At 43.0% G+C, this 23650-nt stretch overlaps 1 protein-coding gene across 2 annotated transcripts in view; it reads left to right on the forward strand.

Moving 5' to 3' along the window:
• LOC134336683 (small G protein signaling modulator 2-like) overlaps positions 1-23650 on the forward strand; it is a 292004-nt gene that overhangs the window by 217161 nt on the left and 51193 nt on the right. For both annotated transcript variants that reach the window (XM_063031039.1, XM_063031041.1), the window contains exons 8-11: positions 3455-3579; positions 4611-4678; positions 9932-10095; positions 11263-11395. In XM_063031039.1, coding sequence (XP_062887109.1) covers positions 3455-3579; positions 4611-4678; positions 9932-10095; positions 11263-11395 — 490 coding nt within the window. The remainder of the gene's footprint in view (positions 1-3454; positions 3580-4610; positions 4679-9931; positions 10096-11262; positions 11396-23650) is intronic.

Here is a 23650-nt window from a genome sequence, read left to right on the forward strand (position 1 = left end):
TGATGGTAATGAAAAGAGGCTATGTACCTGATAGTAAGGGTCTTTAATAATGGATGCCGCCTTCTTGAGGAACCTCTGTTTTGAAGATGTCCTCGATTAGTGGCAGCGTGCAAAAGGTATTAAAGCAATCCCTTGGTACTGTGCTGTGATGACAGCCTGTTTTGTTTTCCCTGGATTCAGATCCATAGCTTTGGGAGAAGTAATTCTACTTGAGTAGCTGATAAAACAACATGTGCTCTGTAATGACCGTGATACTAGACCATCAACCCCTGTTACCAAAGAGCTGTTATCTATGTTGGAACCTGCACATTTCGAGTTAGTAATGGCAAAAGAGGTCACTTATGAACCAGTCCAGTCCTCTCCTGCTTCTTTCTTGTCTGTCCTGATTTAAGTTGTGATATTAAGTAGGACGTAGCCATTTAATAGCCACCTTTGCTAAAATGTTTCCAAGTATTATGTCCTTTGCTATTTTTACCCTCATTAGAATGAATCCTGAAGTAGGGCCTCAGCCTGAAACATCCACAGTTGATTCAATTCCATCGATGCTGCCTAACCTGTTGTGTTCCTCCAGCACTTTGTGTGCGTTGCTTTGGATTTCCAGCATTTGCAGACTTTCTCGTGTTAAGGATTTTCAATGTTGGATTGCTCCTTCATTCCACCCAGCTCCCAGGATAATTTTTACCCCCTTTTTCCTGAATTTTTCTGACAGGGTCAGAGTGAAGTCCTCTCTGCTTCATCACAATTCTGCCCCCTCTGGTGGCCAAGGTGGTTACTGACAATGTAAGAGAGATGTCTGTAAAAGTTGGTTTATTATACACAAGTGGTTGTTACTCCGGATCCGACCTTAAAAAGAAACACAATAAATCCCATTATGATAGTAACCCCAAACAACAGGAATTCTGCAGATGCTGGAAATTCAAGCAACACACATAAAAGTTGCTGGTGAACGCAGCAGGCCAGGCAGCATCTGTAGGAAGAGGTGCAGTCGACGTTTCAGGCCGAGACCCTTCGTCAGGACTAACACAAAGATGATAGTAACCCCCCCTGTTTGCTGGAGAAATTGTGCAAATCAAAATGCAAACCATTATCATATTTTCTGGGAATGCCCCATTATCAAAGACGATTGGAGCGGGATACATAATGCCCGACAAGACATCTTTAAATGTGAAATACCCTTAGAGAGTAAGACCATATATTTTGGGTATATACCTCAAGAATGGTTGAAAAGAGATAAATATTTAATAAATGTACTGCTGGTGGCTGGTAAAAAGACGCTTATCAGGAAATGGTTTACACAGAAGAGCCCAACTTTAAAAGTATGGATGGAAATTACAATGGACATTTACAAAATGGAGAAGATAACAGCATCTGTTAATCATAAGTTGCAACAATTCTATTCATACTGGAAAAAATGGTTTAACTACATAACACCTCATAGGCCTGATTTTATTCTCACAAGTGGATGAATATGTTGTAAAAAAAATCACTCCCTACTCTGTACATAGTTTTCTTCTTTCGATTGTTCTTTCTTTTCTCTCCTTTCTATAAGTGTATACCTCAGATAAATATTATGTGGAGATTTGTGACAAATATGATTATATGATATATATGTACAGTATCTGAAATACATCTTATAGAAGTGTTTGTTTGATGATGAAATTCAATAAAAAATAAATTTCAAAGAATGCAATAAGCATAAAGAACAAAAATTTAAAAAAACATAATAAATACAAATAGACAAGATTAGCTAATATACGTAGACTATGTAAGTAAAGTGCTGCTAGGTACAGGAGTATCTCTACGGAAGGCGACTCTGACAGGAAATGGTGAAGTAGTGGTTCTGGGCATTTTGGAAGGGTGGGTTAGTAGGTGGTGCATTGATCAGCCTGATGGCATGGGATAGTAACTGTTTTTGAATCTGCATGCTGTGTCGTCTCTTTCCTGATGCGAGTGGGGAAAACAGTCCCTGCGCAGGGTGGGCAGGATCCTTCATGATATTGCTGGCCTTTTTGCAGCTTCTTTCAGGAGGTACGTCCCTGGTGGCAGGTGGGCTGGTTCTGAAATCAAAGTCGAGAGCAGCGAGCGAGCAGCTGTCCCGATGGTATCTGCGGAGGGGGGCAAAGTGTGTCGTTTAAAGGCTGATTTAGACGTGTGTCAAATGTATGCCGTAGGTATCGCGTACCCTATGCCGTACCCTACGCCGTAGGGTGACGTGCACCTCCCCAAAAATGTAACTCACGTGTCACGGCGACGCAGACCGCAACAACTGTGATTGGTCGGCTTGGTAGCATCGCATTTCCTCATATGCATTTCCTGTTGCTTTTCTCTGCCATGTCCGTACACTAATGTGAAATAAACCATTGGAGACGATGAACCAAATTGTCAAATCTACCTGCCGACATCCGAAAATATTTGAAATGCATTTCCTCGTCCATTTCTCTCACGAAGAAACTCAACGCAGTGGCATAGAAACCCCACCGCCAACTAGCATTTTGGTGGTGAACTGCAGAGCGATGCAGACACAACTACGCATGCTCGCTACGGCGTAGGGCTACGCAAAAGTATAAATCAGGCCTACAGCGTAGCCCGTATGCACAAGTATAAATCAGCCTTAAAAGAGTAAAGTCTTATTCAGCAGAGTTTATCTCAGTGCATCTTCCATGCTCAGTAATGCACTGAGACTCGTCAACTAACAACAATATGGAGATTTTTTTTTAACCAGAGGACTTCTGTTTATGGTGAGCACAGCACAGTTTAGTGGAGATGTCAGGGGTAGGTTTTTTACACAGGGAATGGTAGGTGAATGAAACGCACTGCTTGGGGCAGTGGTAGAGGCAGATACAACAGGGACGGTTAGGAGACTCTTGAATGGATGTAAGAAAAATGGGGGGGGGAGGGGACTTGTGAACCGTGTAGGATTAAATTTCACAACATATGCTAGTGATATTAAATCTGATTCTGATTCTCAGTGGGTTTACATACACAACGCCCATGGGCCAAAGGACCTCTATTGCTAGTACTGTTCTATATCCTAAGTGGCCAGTTAAGATAAGAGTAGCCCACTTTCTCAATGAGGAATGAGGAATAAATAGCATTTACATATGGAAAAGTGAGATCTTTGTCTTGAAAATAGCACCTGACATTTACCTCAAATCTTTCACGAAGTAATGTACGTCAAGGTACTTTGCAGCACTGGATGTCTGGACTGAAAGAGTGACAAGGTATCCAAGGCTGGTGGGCTGGCAAATCTTCAAGAGGTAGCGTATGGTTGAGGCATTGCAAGAATTTCGAAAAAAACAATTAAGATGAGGGTTTTTAAGCATGGACATTGTTTTCATATATAAATAAATATTTGGAAGCTCTGCCCTCGAGTCTCTAACATAGACCTATGCCACCATATAGCGAAAGGAAATAATACTATTATTGTGTCCCATGCTTCTGTTTGCTTCAACAGAAGGAGGATGTGGAGACAGTTCCAGGATATCTGTCCCTTCACCAATCTGCAGACCATTTAACCCTGAAGTGGACCCCAAATCAGCTCATGAATGGAACGCTAGGAGACTCTGAGCTTGAAAAGAGGTTAGTTGAGTCAAACCCAATTCCCTTGCTGCTGTAATAATCAATACTGCTCTGTGCTCAGATATCTTTGTGCACCAAAAGCAATCGGCCACTGATCGCTTAAAACTTCGTAAGCTTTGATCTGGATTTCCTTTGTCTGTGGGTGTCTGTTCACATTATTTTCTGAAGTTTTTGGGTCTTATTTCAGGATTGCAGCATCTGTAGTTCTGTCTTGTTCTGTATACGAAATATTAAAGATTAGCTTTATTTGTCACACGTGCATCGAGACATATTGTGAAATGCATCTTTTGCATCAGTCTGAGGATGTGCTGGTGGCAGCCCCCAAGTATCGCCATGTTTCCGATGCCAACATAGCAATCCCATAACGTATTACCTGTATACCTTTGGAATGAGTTAGGGTACCCGGAAATCAAAGCCCCAGAGGAAACCCACGCAGTCTCAGGGAGAACGTACCAATAGTGGTGGTAATTGAACCCCAATCGCTTGTGCTGTAAAACCACTTGAACATCAGCAAGCATTGCCAGTGTGAGTGGCAGTACTGCCTGCAGTGCATCTCAGATTGAAGAGTTTCTTTAAGGATTCCCTTTCTCCGGCTCTGGGTTTGATGGAAAACTCAATGACGAACGATTCGACGGGTAAAATGTACAGGAATTTCTTGGTGTGCATCTTTGCTGCGAAATTGCACAATAACAGAACATGCTGAAAACACTCAGCAGACCAGGCAGCATCTATACAGAGTGGAACAGTTAATAGTTCAGATCTGGAACTGTTTGTTAGTACTAGGAAAGTATCAGTATAGTTGGGAGAGTTGAAAGTGCACTTCATTTCCACAGATGCCACATGACTTGTTTTCTTTTCAGAAGTCCAGCAACTACTGTAATATTTTGGATTTCATGCACAATTAGGACATTGATTGAGTGGAATTGACTACTTAATTACAGCCACATTCTGAATTGAGTATTAAAAGTTTTCAAAGTTGCAAGGAAAGTTTTCTATTCATAAAAAACTTTGTTTCTGTGGTTTATTTCCAGTGTCTATTGGGATTATGCCTTAACTGTGCCGTTAAATCAGATAGTCTGCATTCACTGCCATCAACAGCGTAAGTGATTTTCCAACTTATCCTATTGTTAGCGATTTATTGAAGCACATCCCTGTTAATGTTGTGGTTATGCAAAAGGCCTGACTGCACAGGTTACGTGATCCAACCAGTTTCCTTAATGTTGTTATAGCTTGGGGGGTGGAGGGAGTGGTGGGAATAAGCTCCCACTAGCCATTAAATGCTCCCAATGGTGTGCACCTCCATCTCTCAACCAAGTCCAGCTTCTGGCCTTCATGTGTAGCTTAGCTACTAAGCTTGGTGGAACTGTTTCTACTGACAGGAGAAGGGACTCTGGTGCCTTAAGACCAGTCGCTTCGGGCAGACGGGGCTTGTCAGCCATAGTCAGAAGCTCATCTAGGAGAAGGAAAACTCTGATCTCAACCCTCCGCTGCCTTTTGGCTATACCCACTCATGGGGAAGGCTTTGAGAGTAAACCCTGAGGAAAATTCTGGAGCTGGAGTCCCTAAGGCAGCCCTACATTGAGTTCAATGCTGACTAGCAGCTCCTGCGACACTGCTGGTTCCAAACTGTATCAGTCTCTGCCATTCCTCTGGACTCATCAGCAGTGGGGTGGAGGGTCGCTGCTGCATGGGCAACAGCGTGCTCTCCATATTGTACTGCCCTAGCCTGCATATCACATAAACAGCTAGGATGCAGCATCCATGGTTGACTTCGACCAATAGAGAGCCTCAAGGATCCAACCAGACAGTTAGGGGATTTTTTAGTGTGAAATTTAATATGCTTTCTTAAGCATCCATTTGGCACATTGAGTTAATGCTGAGTTTCAGAGCTGTTACCGCCACTTAGTTGCCCGGTGACCTGTTCTTTCATGCCTGTCGACTTCCCCCACCCCTGCTTCTACTACCACTCATCTGCACTAGGGGTAATTTACAGTAGAACTTGCAGCTGCCAGCGAAACTCCTTTGTGATGTGGGAGGAAACCGGAGCACCTGGAGCTGGGATCCCCAACCTTTGTTATGCCATGGACCCTGACCTCCAACTGAAGGCTCCGTGGGCCCCTGGCCTAGAGGAGAGCCATGCATTCACAGGGAGAATGTGTCAAGTCCATACACTTTGGACGAGAGGTCAGGATGGAAGCCGCAGACTCCCACAGCTACTGTGGGAGTATTCTATTAACACTTGAAATTTAAGAGACTACTAGACAGGTAGATGGAGGAATTTAAGGTGGGGGGTTATATGAGAGGCAGGGTTTGAGGGTCAGCACAACATTGTGGCCGAAGGGCCTGTGCTGTGCTGTACTATTCTATGTTCTATGTTCTATGTTCTATGGGACAGGAGTGCTATCTGCTTGCAGCACTGTGTTACATTAGGTTTACAAGAAGGGGTTTTGCCCAAGGCTGCTGATGTTGTACACCGGTGTAACGTGGAAGCAGGTTCACGGGTTTGATGAGTGAGACAGGAAACACTGACTATGAATAAGCTTATTAGTCACTTATTTACAAACAGTAAATGATTTGACGAAACATCCACAAGTACAAGCTACAAAGCTAAATATTCAACAAACAGAGACTTAGCTAAGAGTGCACGTCTGGAGCAAACTTTCCCAATGGTTCTTCAGCACCGGTCGTGACCACAGTGTGGAGAGGAGCCCCTGGAGACAAAAGGGAAGAAACCTAGTCTCCTGTGTGTGCTATTCTTATCCCCCAGAGGTGTCTGTAACTGGACACCGGTGCTGTGGCACACAGTGCAACCAATGGGAAAGAGCTGCTGTGGAGTTCCAACGGGCCAGTCGATGACCGGCAAGCAAACAAACCCTCATAACAACCATGCACCCCATGAATCCTCAGCTATAGTGAAGCTAAATTTCCTGCCATATTGCAGCTTTAAGGAACTTCCACTGGGCTTGTTGTAATAGAATATTCCTAGGAGATGTCAGGATGCAAAGACATTGTGACTACAGGTGACTTGGACATTGTTTAGACTAGGAAGCACCAACTATGATGTAGAGTGAACCCAGGAAATGACTTGTTACGATGTTATAAAACTGTGACCTTAAAGATGAGGGAACTTTAACACGGGAACAACTTCATAATCAGAATCAGGTTTAATATCACTGGCACATGTTGTCAAATTTGTTGTTTTGCAGTAGCAGTAAATTTCAGTGCATAATAACAAAATATAAATTAAAATAAGAAATATTTATTAAAATTTAAATTAAGTGCAGAAAGAGAGCAAAAAAAAGTTGGGTAATGTTCATGGGTTCATTGTCCATTCAGAAATCTGATGACAGAGGGGAAGAAGCTGTTTCTCGAAATGTTGAGCGTGTGTCTTCAGGCTCCTGTACTACCTCCTTGATGGTAGCAATGAAAAGAGGACATGTCTGGGTGATGGGGGTCCTTAATGCTGGATGCCGCTTTTTTGAGGCATCATCTTTTGAAAGTGTCCTGGACGCTGGGGAGGCCCATGATGGAGTTGGCTGAGTTTACAGCTCAACTTTCTTGGGATGTTGTTGTGTTGCACTTCATTAAAATTAGAATGCAAGAAATAGAGCCGGAATAACCCTTTCAACCTCTATGCTTTCTCTGCTGTTCAGTAACATCAAGGCTGAATCTTTACCCCCTTGCCACCTTCTTGCTTTAATTCCATAACCCTTGATTCCTTCAATACCTTTAAAAAAAATCAACAATATTTCATATTATATACATGGATAAGGTCTAAAAGGACTATTCTTTCTTTTTTCATTGCTAGTCATGGCTGTGCTGGTTCATGCTTGCCTCCAAGTCAAAACAACTGAGTTCAATCATAGAAACATAGAAAATAGGTGCAGGAGTAGGCCATTTGGCCCTTCAAGCCTGCACCGCCATTTAGTATGATCATGGCTGATCATCCAACTCAGAACCCTGTACCAGCCTTCTCTCCATACCCCCGATCCCTTTAGCCACAAGGGCCATATCTAACTCCCTCTTAAATATAGCCAATGAACTGGCCTCAACTGTTTCCCGTGGCAGAGAATTCCACAGATTCACCACTCTCTGTGTGAAGAAGTTTTTCCTAATCTCGGTCCTAAAAGGCTTCCCCTTTATCCTCAAACTGTGACCTCTCGTTCTGAACTTCCCCAACATTGGGAACAATCTTCCTGCATCTAGCCTGTCCAATCCCTTTAGAATTTTATACATTTCAATAAGTTTCAATACGTTTCAAGTGCTACTTGGGAGAATTAAATACAAAAGTCTCAGAGAGACTGCTGGTAATGCTGATCTTGAGAAGATGCATTCAACCAAAGCACTGTCTGCTCTCTCAGCTGGAGATAAAATAACCCATGAGAGCAGGGAAATTATTTCCATTGCTTATCATCATGCTTCCGACACCAACATAGCCCCTACCTCCAACTCACTAATCCTAAACCTAATGGTAGATCTTTGGTATGTGGGAGGAAGACACAGTACCGGAAGGAAGCTCTCAGGATTACAGGAGAATGCACAAACTCCTTACAGTGGCAAGTACTAAACGCCAATCAGCGACTGCTGGCACTGTATACAACATTGGCCGCCCCAGATACCCTGATCATTAGCATATTGCTGACAGGTGTCCTCAAATTGACTGTCACATTTCTGGTATATAGAAATGAATACACTTAAGGTACTAATTGGCCCTGACACAACAATTCGTGGAGTTTTGAATAGTGAAAAGGGTTGTCAAAGAATACAGCCTGATTTAGATCAAGTGCCGTTAGGGGCAAAGAAATGGCAGATGCAGTTGAATCTGGGGAAGTGGGAGGTGTTGTACTTTGGGAGGACAAATGTAAGGGGAAACCATACACCAAATGGCAGCACCCTTGGGAGAATTGATGTTGTGATGGGATGTTTGGTGGGGGGGGGGTCCACGTCCATCAGTTCCTGAACGTGGTATACAATTAGATAGGATGGTATAGAAAGTATATACACTGGAATTTAGAAGGATGAGAGGGGATCTGATTGAAACATATAAGATTATTAAGGGATTGGACACGCTAGAGGCAGGAAACATGTTCCTGATGTTGGGGGAGTCCACAACCAGAGGCCACAATTTGAGAATAAGGGGTAGGCCATTTAGAACGGAGTTGAGGAAAAACTTTTTCACACAGAGAGTTGTGGATCTGTGGAATGCTCTGCCTGAGAAGGCGGTGGAGGTCAATTCTGTGGATGCTTTCAAGAAAGAGTTAGATAGAGCTCTTAATGATAGCGGAGTCAAGGGAAATGGGGAGAAGGCAGGAACGGGGTACTGATTGTGGATGATCAGCCATGATCACAGTGAATGGCGGTTGGCGGTTGTGTGGAAGACCTGCAGTTGCCCATGCTGCAAGTCTCCCCTCTCCACGACACCAATGTTGTCCAAGGGAAGTGCATTAGGACTCATACAGCTTGGCACCAGTGTCGTCGCAGAGCAATGTGTGATTAAGTGCCTTGCTCAAGGACACAACACGTTCCCTCGGCTGGGGCTCGAACTCACGACCTTCAGGTTGCTAGTCCAATGCCTTAACCACTTGGCTACGTGCCCACATACACATACACATACAAATAGATAGGATGGTATAGATATATATATATATATATAAAATGCTTGCCTCTGTCAGTTGAGATATTGAATATGGGAGTCACAATGTCATGTAGCAGCTGTACAAAACTTCAGGCCACGTTTGTGGCCCCATTACAGGAAGAATATGGAGGCTTTGGAGAGGGAGCAGAAGAGGTTCACCGGGATGATGTCTGAATTGGAGAATAAGAGCCTTAAGGACAAGCCTGGATTGTTTTCTTCTGGAGTGTTGGGGGGTTAGGGAAGAAGTGATAGAGGTTTATAAAGTTAGGAGAGTAATAGATAAGGAGAGGCTTCTTCCCAGGTAAATATGTCAAATACTAGAGTACATAGTCGTAAAGGCAAGCTTTTCTTAAACAGTAGTAGGGGCATGGAGTACTCTGTCAGAGTGGTGCTGAAAGCAGACATGATTTTGATGTTCAAGAAGCATTTAGACAGACACGTGAACAAACATGGAATGGATGGATATGGATGTGTGCAGGCAGAAATGTTTAGTTTAATTTGGTATCACGGGCAGCAGAAATATTGTGGGCTGAAGGGTCTATAACTGCATTGTACTTGTCCATGTTCAATGATTGTAAAGCTCTTTTTGGATGTTTTAAAAGGAACTTGAAATGTGATATATAATGAAAAGTCTGTTCTCTGCTGTCTCACGTCAGGGACAGCTGGTTAGTACTTGATGCTGATTTGACGGGTAATGCTTTCTTTCCCCTCCATCAGCTGACAGCGGCGGGACATTGGTGTTGGTGAGTCAGGATGGAATCCAGAGACCTCCGCTCCACTTCCCCCAGGGTGGCCACCTACTGGCCTTCCTCTCCTGCCTTGAAAATGGGCTGTTACCACGAGGACAGCTCGACCCACCACTTTGGTCACAGCGGGGAAAGGTGGGTTGATACCGCGAGCCATTTTTTAAACTCCTGCCACTTATGGAGGTTTTAAAATGAAAGTAGTTTCTTTGTCAGCCTTCTCTGACCCCTCACTTCCACCTCTTGAACATAATCTGATGACCAGATCTGTTACCAAAGTTTAATACAGGCTCCTTCTAACTTCAATCCTTTTTCAGCTCCTTCCCCCACAGCAGGGGTCCCCAATCTTTTTTATGCCGTGGACCTGTATCATTATATTAACCGAGGGATCCGTGGACCCAGATTGGGAACCCCTGCCCTAGAGATACTTTAAATCCAAAATACTTGTTATTTTAATGATAAGCACAAGAGATTCTGCAGATGCTGGAATTCCAGAGCAATACACACAAAATGCTGGTGGAACTCAGCAGGTCAGGCAGCATCTTTGGAGAGGGATAAAGAGTCAATGTTTTGGGCCAAGAACCTTCATCAGCTTTTGGTCATGGTTTGCAGCATCAACTATTTATTCCTCTTGGTAGATGCTGCCTGACCTGCTGAGATCCTCCGGTATTTTGTATGCATTTGTTTAATAACCTTATTGACCCTGCTGCAACTTTCAGTTATTTGTCCTCTAAGAACCCTTTGATCTTCCATAGCACCTAGACTCAAAAACTTTAAAGTACTGCGTGACCTCTCTGCTCTTATTTTTTAAAAAACTACCTCATGTCTATCTGTGTTGAACTTCATTTACAAATTACTTACAAGATTATTAATGACCCGTTGTTACTGACAGCAGTTCTCCTTGGTATTGACTTCCCGTCTTCACCCCGTCAAATTTAGTATTATCTGCAAACTTAGAAAGTGTTTTTGATCTTAAATTATGAAGGTACATTATGAAGAGCGGTGACCTGAACAATGATCCTTATAGAACATCATCTCCTATCTCCCTCCTCTGGGCTCAGTTTGGCCATAGTCACACTGGGTTTTAACTTTACGCTTGAAAAGATCTTTAATCAATCACAAGATTAACAAAATTTCAGTTCAACGCACACAAAACACTGGAAGAACTCAGCAGGTCAGGCAGCATCTATGGAGGGGAATAAACAGTTGACGTTTCAGGACTGGAAAGGAAAGGGAAGAAGCGTTCATTCAGCATTTATTTTTTAAAGTTTAGTTTGTAACACAGCTGTTTCTCCCAAATCCCAGGGTAAGGTGTTCCCAAAGCTGCGGAAAAGGAACAGCAGAGCCAAATCTATGGACCAAGAAGACCACACAGTGGATGAAGTAGCTACTGATTATGTATTCAGAATAATATATCCGGGACAGAAGAATGACTATGGTGAGTTTATTTACAGTGAACTACTGCTGATTCCCAGTGAGCTTCTGGTGTTTAATATCACTGTGCTTTTCGTGGCATTCCTGGTTCTTTGAAACACCAGTATGTTTCGGTTTTTGCGTATGTCAACTTTCCTTTGCCTTATCACCTCACCTGGAATTACTGGACCAAAGGAGCATGGTACCTCTCTGCCTGACCATCTGCTGCCAAAGCTGTTTGGTTTGAAAGCGGATGAGGGCCCGTGGAAATCTCCTAGGAACTGCTGCTTTAGTGCATGCATCTGTCAACATCAGATCACCAACACCCAGAGTAAACTTCAAAGCATTAAGTCACTGATCACCCACTGACATATTGAATCGCCTACTACACCCACGGTGTTATGTTTCTGGCATTTTGCACCTGGTTTACCAGCTGGCTGACAATTTGCTCGACAATATGGCTTAGGAAGCAGGGCATAAAGAGAGATTCTGCAGATGCTGGAAATCCAGAGCAACGCACGAAATACTGGAGGGACTCACAGGTCAGGCACCATCTATGGAGGGGAATATCTCTGTTCTAGGATCCAGTGAAAGCTAGCAATTTTAAGGGTGCCGGTTTCGTGCCCAGTTTTGCGCCAGCAGAAATTGTAATAGTTATCTGTATTTGTGTCTATCTTCACCTGTGCCTGCTTTGTGTGCCATTGTGTTTACGATTATAGAACATAGAAGACTGCAGCACAGACCCTTTGGCCCACATTTTAACCTACTCTGAGATCAATCTAACCCTTCCCTCATACATAGTCCTCATTTTTTCTATCATCCATGTGTCTATCTAAGAGTTTCTTAAATGTCCCTAATGTATTTGTGTTCACCACCACCCCGGCACTCTCTGTGTAAAGAAAATTAGCTCTGACATCCCCCCATACTTTCCTTCAATCAGCTTAAGATTATGCTCTCTCATATTAGCCATTGCCCCCCTGGGAAAAGAAGTCTCTGGCTGTTGCCTCGATCAATGCCTCTTATTATCCTGTACACCTCTATCAAGTCAACCCTCATCCTCCCTCACTCCAAAGAGAAGAGATCCAGCTCACTCAACCTACCCTCATAAAACATGCTCTCCAATCCAATAAATCTCCTCTGCATCTTCTCCAAAGCTTCCACATCTTTCCTCTAATGAAGCAACTAGAACTAATCACAGTATTCCAAGTTTGGTTCAGCTAGGGTTTTATAGAGCTACAGTATTACCTTGTGGCTCTTGAACTCAATCCCCTGACGAATAGAATAGTAACAGCAAAGATGAATTTATTTGGTATATCTGTCCACTCTAACACTCAAAACAAACCCATTTCCCTTCCTGGCCTTACCATTTTTTTCTTCATATATTTATCAACTTAGATCTTGAAGGTAACAATGGAACCCACCTCCAGTATATCTGCAGATGCTGTATTCCAAATCCCAATCAGTTACTGCTTAAATAATATTTTCCATGTCACTCTTAATTCTCTTCCTTTTTTATACATATGCCCATGATCTCTGATCTTTGACCTTTCTATCAAAGGGAATACTCTGTCCAAAACAATCATTATTTTATATACCTCTATCAAATCTCACCTCAGGCCTCTCTGAAAATAAGTCCTATCCCTCTAATCTAGTAGCTGTAGTCTCCCATCTTTCCTGGTCCCTCTCTAACACTCTCACATCCTGTTTCATTATGAACCAGAGTTGAATGCAGTACTCCAGCTGAGGCCAGATCAGTGTTTAATAAAGACCATAAGACATAGGAGCAGAATTAGTCCATTTGGCTCATCAATTCTGCCCCTCCATTTGATCATGGCTGATCCATTTCCCTCTCAAACCCATTCTCCTGCCTTCTCTCTGTAACCTTTCACTCCATGACTTATCAAGAATTTATCAACCTCTGCTTTAAATACATTCAATGACTTGACCTTCACAGCTGCCTGTGGCTACAAATTCCACAGATTCACCACTCTCTGGTGAAAGAAATTCCTCTTCACCTCCATTCTAAATGGACATCCCTCTATTCTGAGATTGTGCCCTCCGACCCCACTATAGGAAACATCTTCTCCATATCCATTATGGCCTTTCAACATTCAATAGGTTTCCATGAGATCCAACCTCAATCTTCTGAACTCCCGTGAGTAGAGGTCCAAGGCCATCAAACACTCCTCATGTGATAAGCTTTTCAATCCCAGAATCATTTTCGTGAACCTCCTTTGCACCTTCTCCAATATCAGCACGTCCTTTCTTAGATAAGGGGCCGAAAGCTGCTCACAATACTCCAAGTGAGATCTCACCAATGTCTTATAAAGCCCCAGCATTACATCTTTGTTTTTATACTCTAGTCCACCTTTATTCCATCTGCCAAAGCGCATTATCATATGTTTCCTGACACTGTATTCCATCTGCACTTCCTTGCCCATTCTCTTCATCTGACTAAGTCCTTCTGCAGTCCCCCTGCTTCCTCAACTCTACCTGTCCCTCCACCTCTCTTCATATCATCTGCATACCTAGCCACAAAGCCATCAATTCTGTCATTCCAGTCATTGACTGACATACAATGTAAAAAGTATCCGTCCCAACAACGACCCCTGCAAATGCCACTAGTCACCGGCAGCCAACCAGAAAAGGCTCTCTTTATTCCCACTCTTTGCTACCTGCCAATCAGCCAATGCTCTATCCATGCTAGTATCTTTCCTGTAATACCTTGTGCTCTTATCTTGCTAAGCACCCTCATGTGTCAAAAGGCCTTTGAAGGTCTAACACAACTCTGCTTTTATACTTTCTGCCTGTATTGAGAAAACCTACAGTTGATTTGGGGCCTTAGTAATTGCTATCTTAGTCTGCCCGGCCCCTTTGGATTTGTGCACACAACCCTGCACTCCTTTATATCCAAGTATCCTTATTCTGTAAACACAGGAGATTCTGCAGATATTGGAAATCCAGAGCCATACACACCGATACTCCTTATCACCTCATTATCCTTACAACCAAATGTATTAAAATTACATCCTCCCATTCCACTAGCCTGTTCAAAGCTTGCTGCCATCCATCAGTGATCTCCTCGTAGCTCTCAATCCTAGGACTTTGAGAGAAAAACAGAAAGAAATCATGAGGGCACTGACCAGAATTATTCAGTGATGCCAGAGGAATGGCAATGAACATTAGTCCTTTGTGCAAAGATGGGAGTAAGGATCTTTACAGCAACTAAGACCAGTCTTTTTAACCTCGGTAGTGGGAAGCTTTTAGAGGCATTGAGACATGATTAACGGTCACTGGTGGAAAATGGATGAACTAAGACCAGTTTTTGATCATCCACAAATTTACAAATTGTGGCTTGAACCACAAGTATACATTAATAAAATGCATGAGTTCTAATACCTAATATTAATCCCTGGTGAACCCCACTACTCACCTTCCACTAGAGTGGCTCTCTTATAGAGCCAACTTTGTACTCAACCTATCAAATCCCTATTATGCCACTATCAAAAGATCTCTGGAAGGCCATGAATAGCACATCAAAGCATAACCCTCATTGCCTCTGTCCATTACTTACTTACTTATTGTCCATTATACCTGCTGGCATTTAGGCAGCAGTGAAGATCCTCCCATCTCTGTCTGTCCTTGGCCACTCAGATGTAGAAGGATTCTTCATTGCTGTTTCCGTAACAGTTTTGTTTTACCAGTCAGGACCCCCAAACCTGGAGGACTGGTGGACCACTTTTAGTCTAGCCTCTACCCTTCAACTTGTTTGACATGAGTGACCCAACCAAGAGCCAAAGCCTAAAGTCATGACTCTGGGTCACTGAGGCACGCAAGCCTCCAAACCACAACAAGGTGGTGGTCCTCTTGGAGGCTCTATCCATCGCCTTATCAAAACATTTCTGTCAGATTTGTTACATACAAGATGGGTTTAACAAATCCAAACTGGTTTGTCTTAATTAGTCCATTTTCACCAGATGGCTATTAATTGGTCTAGGATCAATGCTTCTGCCCACTACCGAGGTTAAACAGACTGGCCTTAGCTGCTGTACAGATCCTTATTCCCATTTTTTTGCGCAGGAGAGTGATATCCATCCCTTGCCACTCCTCTAACATCTTTGAATGATTTTGATCAGTGTCCCCATGATTTCTTCATGTTTCTCCCTCAAAATCCTAGGATGCACTGTCCTGTGGTGGGTTACCCTGGTTAAAGATTAATGATTATTTGTCACATGTACATCAAAATATCAAAGCATCTACAGTAAAATGCGTCGATGGTGTCAAATCAAATCAGCGAGGATTGCGCTGGGTAGCTCATGAGTGTCGCCACACTTACTGTGCCAATATAACATGCCCACAACTCACTAACTCTAGTCCATACATGTTGGAATGTGGGAGGAAACCGGAGCACCTGGAATAACCCCATGTGGTCACGGGGAGAATGTACAAACTCCTTACAGACAGTGGCGGGATTGCTGACAGCGTAATAACAGCACGCTATCATATCAACCTTATTTTTTCTTGTACGTCTGTGCCATCAAGCAGAAGTTTCAATGTTATTATTTCTTAGGCTAACTTTATATGCGTCTGCTTGCCTCTCAGTCTTCTTGGTCTTTTTGTCTGTTTTCCTCCCTCTGTGCTTACCTGTGTGTCCGTTACACCTGGGAGGAGATTGGTCAAAGTTGCCATCGGGACCTAGGTTGCAGACTGTGTGAAAAAGAGCATGAGTGAACCGGGGAGAGGAAGACAAGATGGGTGTGTCTGCCCTGCAGACAGCAGTCTCTGGGTGCAATGCCTCTAACCTCTTCCCTGATTTGTCCACCACACTTGAGATGATGGTGTCCCTTCCCTGTAGGTGTGTGTGCTCTCTCAGTATCCCATTACCTCACAAACAAGAGAAAATCTGCAGATGCTGGAAGTCCAAGCAACACACACAAAATGCTGGAGGAACTCAGCAGGCCAGGCAGCATCTGTGAGAAAAAAGTACAGTCGACCTTTTGGGCCGAAACCCTTCGGCAGTCCTGCTGAGTTTCTCCAGAATTTTGTGTGTGATCCCATTAGCTGCCAGCTGTGGAAGCAGGTTTTCTTGTGAACACTTGTGATAATGTTGATTTAGATAGAACAGTGTAGATGGCACACAGAAGAGCCCATTTGTAGGGTTGGGGGTGGGGGTTATAACTGAAAGGAAACAGTAGATATTGAGTAAGGAAGGAGGAATAAAAAGTGAACACACCCATTGGAGCTTCATTACTGTCACCGAAGGTGAGTGAAGTAAAGCATTCGGTGTTCTGGGAGACACACTGGGCACTAACCGTACTAGTGTGTCTAGTAACCTTTTGTATTACATTTTCACAAACAGGCTACTGTGATATTTGCCCTTCAGACCCCTGCTGACTGGCTCCCTTTTCCCGATCTCATTCCCCGCACGAGCCTCAGAGTCCTCGCTGCAAATTGATTAAACCTGACAAAAGTCATGGTGGATTTTGCCTAGTAGCGTTCCAAGTCTGAATTATGCTTATTTATTTGTTTAGAGATACTACGCGGAACAGCCCCTCCCGGCCCATCGAGCCGCGCCGCCCAGCAACCCACTGATTTAACCCTAGCTCAATCACAGGGCAACTTGCACTGACCAATTAACCTACTAGCGCCCAGAGGAAACACATGTGGTCACGGGAAGAACGTACAGACTCCTTGCAGCTGGCACCGGAACTGAACTCCGACACTCCAAGCTGTGGCAGCGTCGTGCTAGCCGCCACGTTACCATGGCAACCCAGCAGGGTCAGTCTCTCCTTCAGTGGCAGCGCTGTCACCTGGGCTCCCATTTACCAACCTACCTCTCCTCCTCTCCACCAGCAGCCAGATCAGGAAACAACTGTCCAGTTAATAGATAGGAACAGGTTGATAAAAAGTTAATTTTAGAACATAGAACATTACAACGCAGTTCAGGCACTTCAGCCGGCAATGTTGTTCTGACCTTTTAACCTACACTAAGATCAATCTAACCTGCATAACACTCCATTTTTCTATCATCCATGTGCCTATCTAAGAGTTTCTTAAATGCCCCTAAAGTTTCTGCCTCTTCCACCACCACTAGCAGGGTGTTCCACACACTCACCACTCTCTGTGTAAAGAACTTACCTTTGACAGTCCCCCACCACTAATTTTCCCCTGATCGCCTTAAAATTATACCCCCGGGGAAAAAGTCGCTGACTATCCACTCGATATGTGCCTCTGATCGTCTTATACACCTCTATCAAGTTGCCTCTTATCCTCCCTTACTCCAAAGAGAAAATCATGAGCTTCTCAACCTACATTTTGTTTTTCATTTCCCTTGTCACCAGGTGAAGCAGCAGGTCCCATATCTGCTCGGTATTTCTCTAGAATGGGAAATGGAAATTGCATTGACCTCATGGAGAGCACCTTTACAGCCTTTCCTGTATTCATAGTGAATGATCTTTCTTTTTTATGGACTGAGCCACATAGCCTTAGTCATCCCATGTTCCCCTTGTCTTGTGTTGTGAGCTTCGGTGAAGATGCAACGCAGGCTGTTCAGCTGTGGGCGATATCACAACAAACTGGATACTCTGCACAGCTGCTCACTTCCAAGAGGGATTTCCAAATGTGTATTTGGGAATGGGAATTTTACAGCATTTTAACTTATTGTGTACAGATGTTGAAGCCAATTGCCGTACCTTGGTTGAGGTCAGCATCAACGTGTTTTCATTAAAAGTGGAAATGATGATGTGATGCTCCAATGAGTGGGATTACCTATGTTATTTTTGCCCGTGGGTATGCTGTGTAGTAAGATGAGTTCCTTCCAATTTTCTTTCGGAGTTGGGTTTTCTAACTGCTGTGCAAAAATATACAGTTTAAAACAAGTTAACACAGAAACAGTGCCGGGTTCGGTGGATTACAGCACAATTTCTGGCCCGTTATTAATTGCCAATAAATGTCACTGGCAAGGGGGCAGTGTGTAAGTGATCTGTGCAGTGAAGGCATGCTCCTCATTAGCCCTTTCAATCTTTTCTTTAAGCAGTAACTATTAACTACCACCACTTAGCCGCCAGCCGCTCCATCTCGGTGGAAGATGATGAAGACGACGAGGATAGGCTGCATGAAATGATTTCTATGATCTGCTCACGGAACCTCACAGCTCCTAAAATGATGAAAGGTTTTTATGCAGCTTGGCCTAATCACACTTGAAGTGAAATGCAAGATATGCAGAGGCACCACTCAAAGTCTCATCCCAAGATTCAACAGTGTTGGCACTACTTTACCAAACTGGTTAAAAATCTGGAAATTCTTTTGATCCATTTGAACCTTTGATACACTGATCTCTCACCCCCCCCCCCGCCCCCCCAAGGTTCTCTTTAAGCTCCCTGCAGACAAATAGATATTGATCAGGTTTAGCCATTGAATAGGAGGGGGTACAGATCCCTGGTTCCAGCTCTGAGCACCAGCCGTGATGCTGTTGACCCCTTAGCGATCCTTGGTCTTGTGACTGAAGCACTGAGGAAGGACCCTGTCACAGCTGCCCGATGCTGGAGATCTGCATAAGTAGGCAGTAGCAACAGCATTGAATGCATGTGTTCCTGCTGTGCTTTACCGTAATCAAAAGCCCTAGAGCTCAAGTTATCCACTGGTGCTTAAGCAGGCAAAACGTAGTGCTAGAGCTTGGCCAAAGTGTGGGTGGAAAGCACCAGATAGGGTTCTGATGTCCCCTGAAATCTGGTGCCCTTCCTGGAGGCCCACAAGATGATTGACCTTCAGAATCTATTATTGATCACCACGAGAGAGGAGAAAATTCTCTGGGGGAAAAAAGATCAGATTTACAGTATTTTCACATAAAGCTTACTAAAGCTTTGCACTGTGGTTTTTAGAAAACAAATTTGACAATAAATCAAAAGCAGTTCAGATATATTCCATGGTAGGCAGCTTGAAAGTAGTCAAGTTGAAGGTATTGCAGTCTGCAGAGGTAATTATCATTTCCTGGTCATGCCACTTGGAGCAATCAGTAAATCTGCTTCTACTTTCTAATGTAAATAGACACTTAGAACACTCTAAGGCATAATACTAATGAATATAATTGTAATAAATATTTCCCTTTCTGGTTCCTTTGCTAATTTCACATAAAACTTCGAGTGAATGTTGCCATTTTTTAAAAAGAAAATCCTGAACCCGTCTGAAGTAACATAGTAATTACTGGACAGATGAATTATTATACAAATTAATTAATCTTGTTACCACTCACTAATAGTGCGACTTCAGTTTAGTTTCTGGAGGGTGTTGGACATGATGCTTTGTGGGGTGGGAAGCTGGTGTGTAAAAGTCTGCAAACCTTAAAGAGAACTGATCATTACCTCTTAGGTGCACTGCTAACAGTCTGAAGGTAATGACAGCACTGTTGTTTCCCATTTGCTCGCCGTTGCTTTTAATTTTTTGCAACATGCTTGAACTGTGCATGTGGGCACACAAAAAATAATCCTCTGAGTAACCAAGATGCTGTTCACTGTAATTCTTCACCGGGTAATTTTTTCCTTCAATTGGTTTCTCAATTTCTCGTACAACCTTTCATCAGGTTTTATATTTTCTTTAGGTTCTGTGAGGTTCTGATTTCACCAGGTTCTTGGCGCACTTTTCTGCAGATTAAAAAGTAAAGCCAAAGAATAACATTTCTTTAAATTTCGTGCATATACACACTGAAATTTATTTTTGTAACTGAAACCATTGAGAAGCTGCAGTAAATGATACGTCGGCCAACTGCTTCCTGAAGAATTAAGGTGAAGAGCATTTGTTTTTAAGTTATTCGTTTATATTTAACCTTTGCCCTCAGTGCAGTAAGTCTGCCTGCTTTGTTTTGCTCAGACCTAAGTGTAGTTTTGTCGCAGTCATGGCTGACATTACATTGACACCTTTTCTCCTTTTTCTACCTGTTTCAAACTTCGTTTATGTTTAATTTCTCCAGTATTGTTAGATTTTGTTGCCTGGCTGCATGTGGAATCTTACAATTGTGTGCTTCCTTTTGTATTGGAGTGAGGGGTAATGGGAGTTTGGTGGAGGGGGGGTTGGGTGGGGGTTGTGGTTACGGTGGCAATGCAGATAACAGGACTGGTCCCAAGTCTATAAAGAGTTCAGATGGCATCCCAGTCAATGCCAAACTGAAGCATGGTTTATAACTGCCTTCTGAACTGAGATAAGCTGTTTCCTTGTAATCACTCCCAGGTGTTTACTTTTAATTTTCTACTGAAGTGTGAGATGGTTTTAATTAACCTTCTAGTCCATATCTTTTTGCTAACTGCACTCACTATTGCTGATGCATGGAAGAAATTCTGTGGAAGGATTCATGCACGTCACATTGCTGTAATAAGTTTGATCATATTGGAGTCAATTACCAGAAATTCTAATGTACATCATAAGGGGAAGATGCTCCAGAATTATAACAAAAGTCTCCAATTTTACCTCATATCAATGATGAAATTTACTGCTTGGAATTAGTTTCACTAACGCATGTTTTATGCACAACGTCAAAAGCTTTAAAAATGCAGCAACACACGTCATTGCTACAATTTTATTTAACCTTTTTCTTTTTGGTCTTAACATCATAAATAATTGCATCTGTAAAGTGCCTGCAGAAATGTGATTAGTACAGGCTCCTGTTGCATTTACATTGTGCAATTTTATGAAGTGAAAATAGAATCTAATTTGTGCTTTAGATTAATTCAGTTCATCCCTACAGAGTGACAATTAGGCATTTCTCTTATTTCCATGGTCTTCAGATATTGGTTTTGTTAGTACCTGTCATCTGATCTACAAAAGCTGTTACTTTTACCATTTGCTTTTCCTTCCTTCTCTAGTTGGCTATGTTACTAAGCTCACAGATTAGTTTCGTCCAAGTGGCATTTTAGTAATAAAAGTCATCCGTTAGTCTTGCGAGACCATGGATCTGTGCCTGGAAAGTCTTCACTCTCCAGGGCGCAGACCTGGGCAAGGTTGTATGGAAGACTAGCAGTTTCCCATGCTGCAAGTCTCCCCTCTCCACGACACCAATGTTGTCCAAGGGAAGGGCATTAGGACCCACACAGCTTGGCACCGGTGTCATTGCAGAGCAATGTGTGATTAAGTGCCTTGCTCAAGGACACAACACATTCCTTCAGCTGGGGCTCGAACTCACGAGCTTCAGGTCGCTAGTCCAATGCCTTAACCGCTTGGCCACGTGCCCATACTATTTTAGTAATAAGACCATAAGAAATAGGAGCAGAATTATTCATCAGCCTACCTTGTCTGCTCTGCCATTCCATCATGGTTGATTTATTATCCCTTTCAACTCCATTCTCCCCATAACATTTGACGCCCTTACTAATCATGAATGTATCTACCTCCATGGGCAGCACGGTAGCATAGTGGTTAGCACTTTACAGTACACGCGACTCAGGTTCAATTCCCACCACTGCCTATTAAGATGTTCTCCCTGTGACCGCGTGGATTTCCTCTGGGTGCTTCGGTTTCCTCCCACGGTCCAAAGACGTACCAGTTGGTAGGTTAATTGGTCATTGTAAATTGTCCTGTGATTAGGCTCAGATTAAATCAGGGGGTGAGGGGGTGCTGGGCAGTGTGGCTCAAAATGCCACACTGTATCTCAATTAAAAAATAAACAAGTATACCCAATGACACTGCCATCTGTGGCAACGAATTCCACAGATTCACCACCCTCTGGCTAAAGAAATTCCTCCTCATCTCTGTTCTAAAAGATTGTCCCTCTATTCTGCGGCTGTGTCCTCTGGGCTTAGACTCCCCTGCTATAGGTAACATCCTGTCCGTGTCCAGTCTACATAAGCCTTTCAATATGTGATAGTGACCCAAGAGTGCTGCATATTCAACAATAGAATCTAAACTTCTTAACCAACATCTGTAGATGACATGCTCCTAGCCGAGGTGACAGTTTTTATTAGTGTTTTAAGCGTATTACCCCCATGAACTGAACAGCTTTCTGAATTAGTCACCCCGCTGGGGTCAAACATTGGCCAGACAGAAGAGCAATGGCCAATATTATTCCCTGAAGAACATTAGATTTAAACCCTTGGGTATAAAATTCCAGGGTGATTTAATTAACTGAATTTAAACTTTCCAAAGTAAAATTCCGCTGTGTGTTTCCGGGTCAGAAAGGCAGAGCTCCAGATTTGTTACTGTAGTAACATCACCAGGACTTAGAATCTTGGCTAATGTTTCTCCCTTTCATCATTTCTGTTTGGTCTGAAGGTACTAATGTTAATTAGCACTTCAATTAGTATCCAAAAGTTGATACATAATACTCAGTGCCAACCAAGAATTAATTTAGGGATCTTTATAAAGCAATCATTATATTGATGTAAGATGAACCATAAATTACAGGAGGTGTTTATTGCTTTCCAATTAAATCACTTTTCTCTTTATTTTGGATTCCCAAATGCATTTTTACACTTAAATGTGTGTTGCATATCACACCTTCAATATTCTGATAGATGAAACAGGAGGATCTCTTTACCATTCTATCTAATTATAACCTTTATATTTTATGAGTAATATAAGATTTGGGTCGCGGGATGGATATACATCTCTACCAAAGGAGGTGTAAGTTAAGCCTTCCCTCTGCTAGCCCGCAGGTCACCCTTGGTCAAGATATAGCACCTGCTTAGCTCCCCCTCCCCCTCCAATCACGGCCACACGAAGCCGTGGGATTAGGTGGTGGATGGTTATATAAGCAGCTGGTGCACATCACAAGTCCTGGTTATACAACCACTGACGCCAGGCAGACAATCTCCGAAGAGTATTGATAATGGTTGGGGTCACCCGTCAAACCACTTCTGTAGAAGAATTTACCAAGAGCAATCATGGTCATTGGACCACAAACGCAACTGGTTACAGGGTATTAGCTTCTAATGCACACTTGAAATTTGGCACTTCATACTTTTTTCCTTATCATACTTTATTCTCTTATCTGCTTTGGAATTTTCTCAACTCCCACTGCAGGTTCTTCTCTGGTGTGAGATTTATCCAAACGTTTATGATGTTTGTCACTGAATATTGGAAGTAGGTCAGCCACTGCAGTTAGAACTGCAAAGTCTAAAGCTGTTCTTGCTTGATGTCGATGCCAGTCCCACCAGAAGCTTCTAATAGTAGAAGACTGCACACTAACTGAACCACAGAGGGCAACAGACCCAACCCCATATTGATCTAGGCACCATCATAATCTCAAGTTCAAGTTCAAGTTTATGGTCATTCAACCATATACATGTATACAACC

The sequence above is a fragment of the Mobula hypostoma genome, chromosome 23 (assembly GCF_963921235.1).
Source record: "Mobula hypostoma chromosome 23, sMobHyp1.1, whole genome shotgun sequence".
Taxonomy (NCBI): domain Eukaryota; kingdom Metazoa; phylum Chordata; class Chondrichthyes; order Myliobatiformes; family Myliobatidae; genus Mobula; species Mobula hypostoma.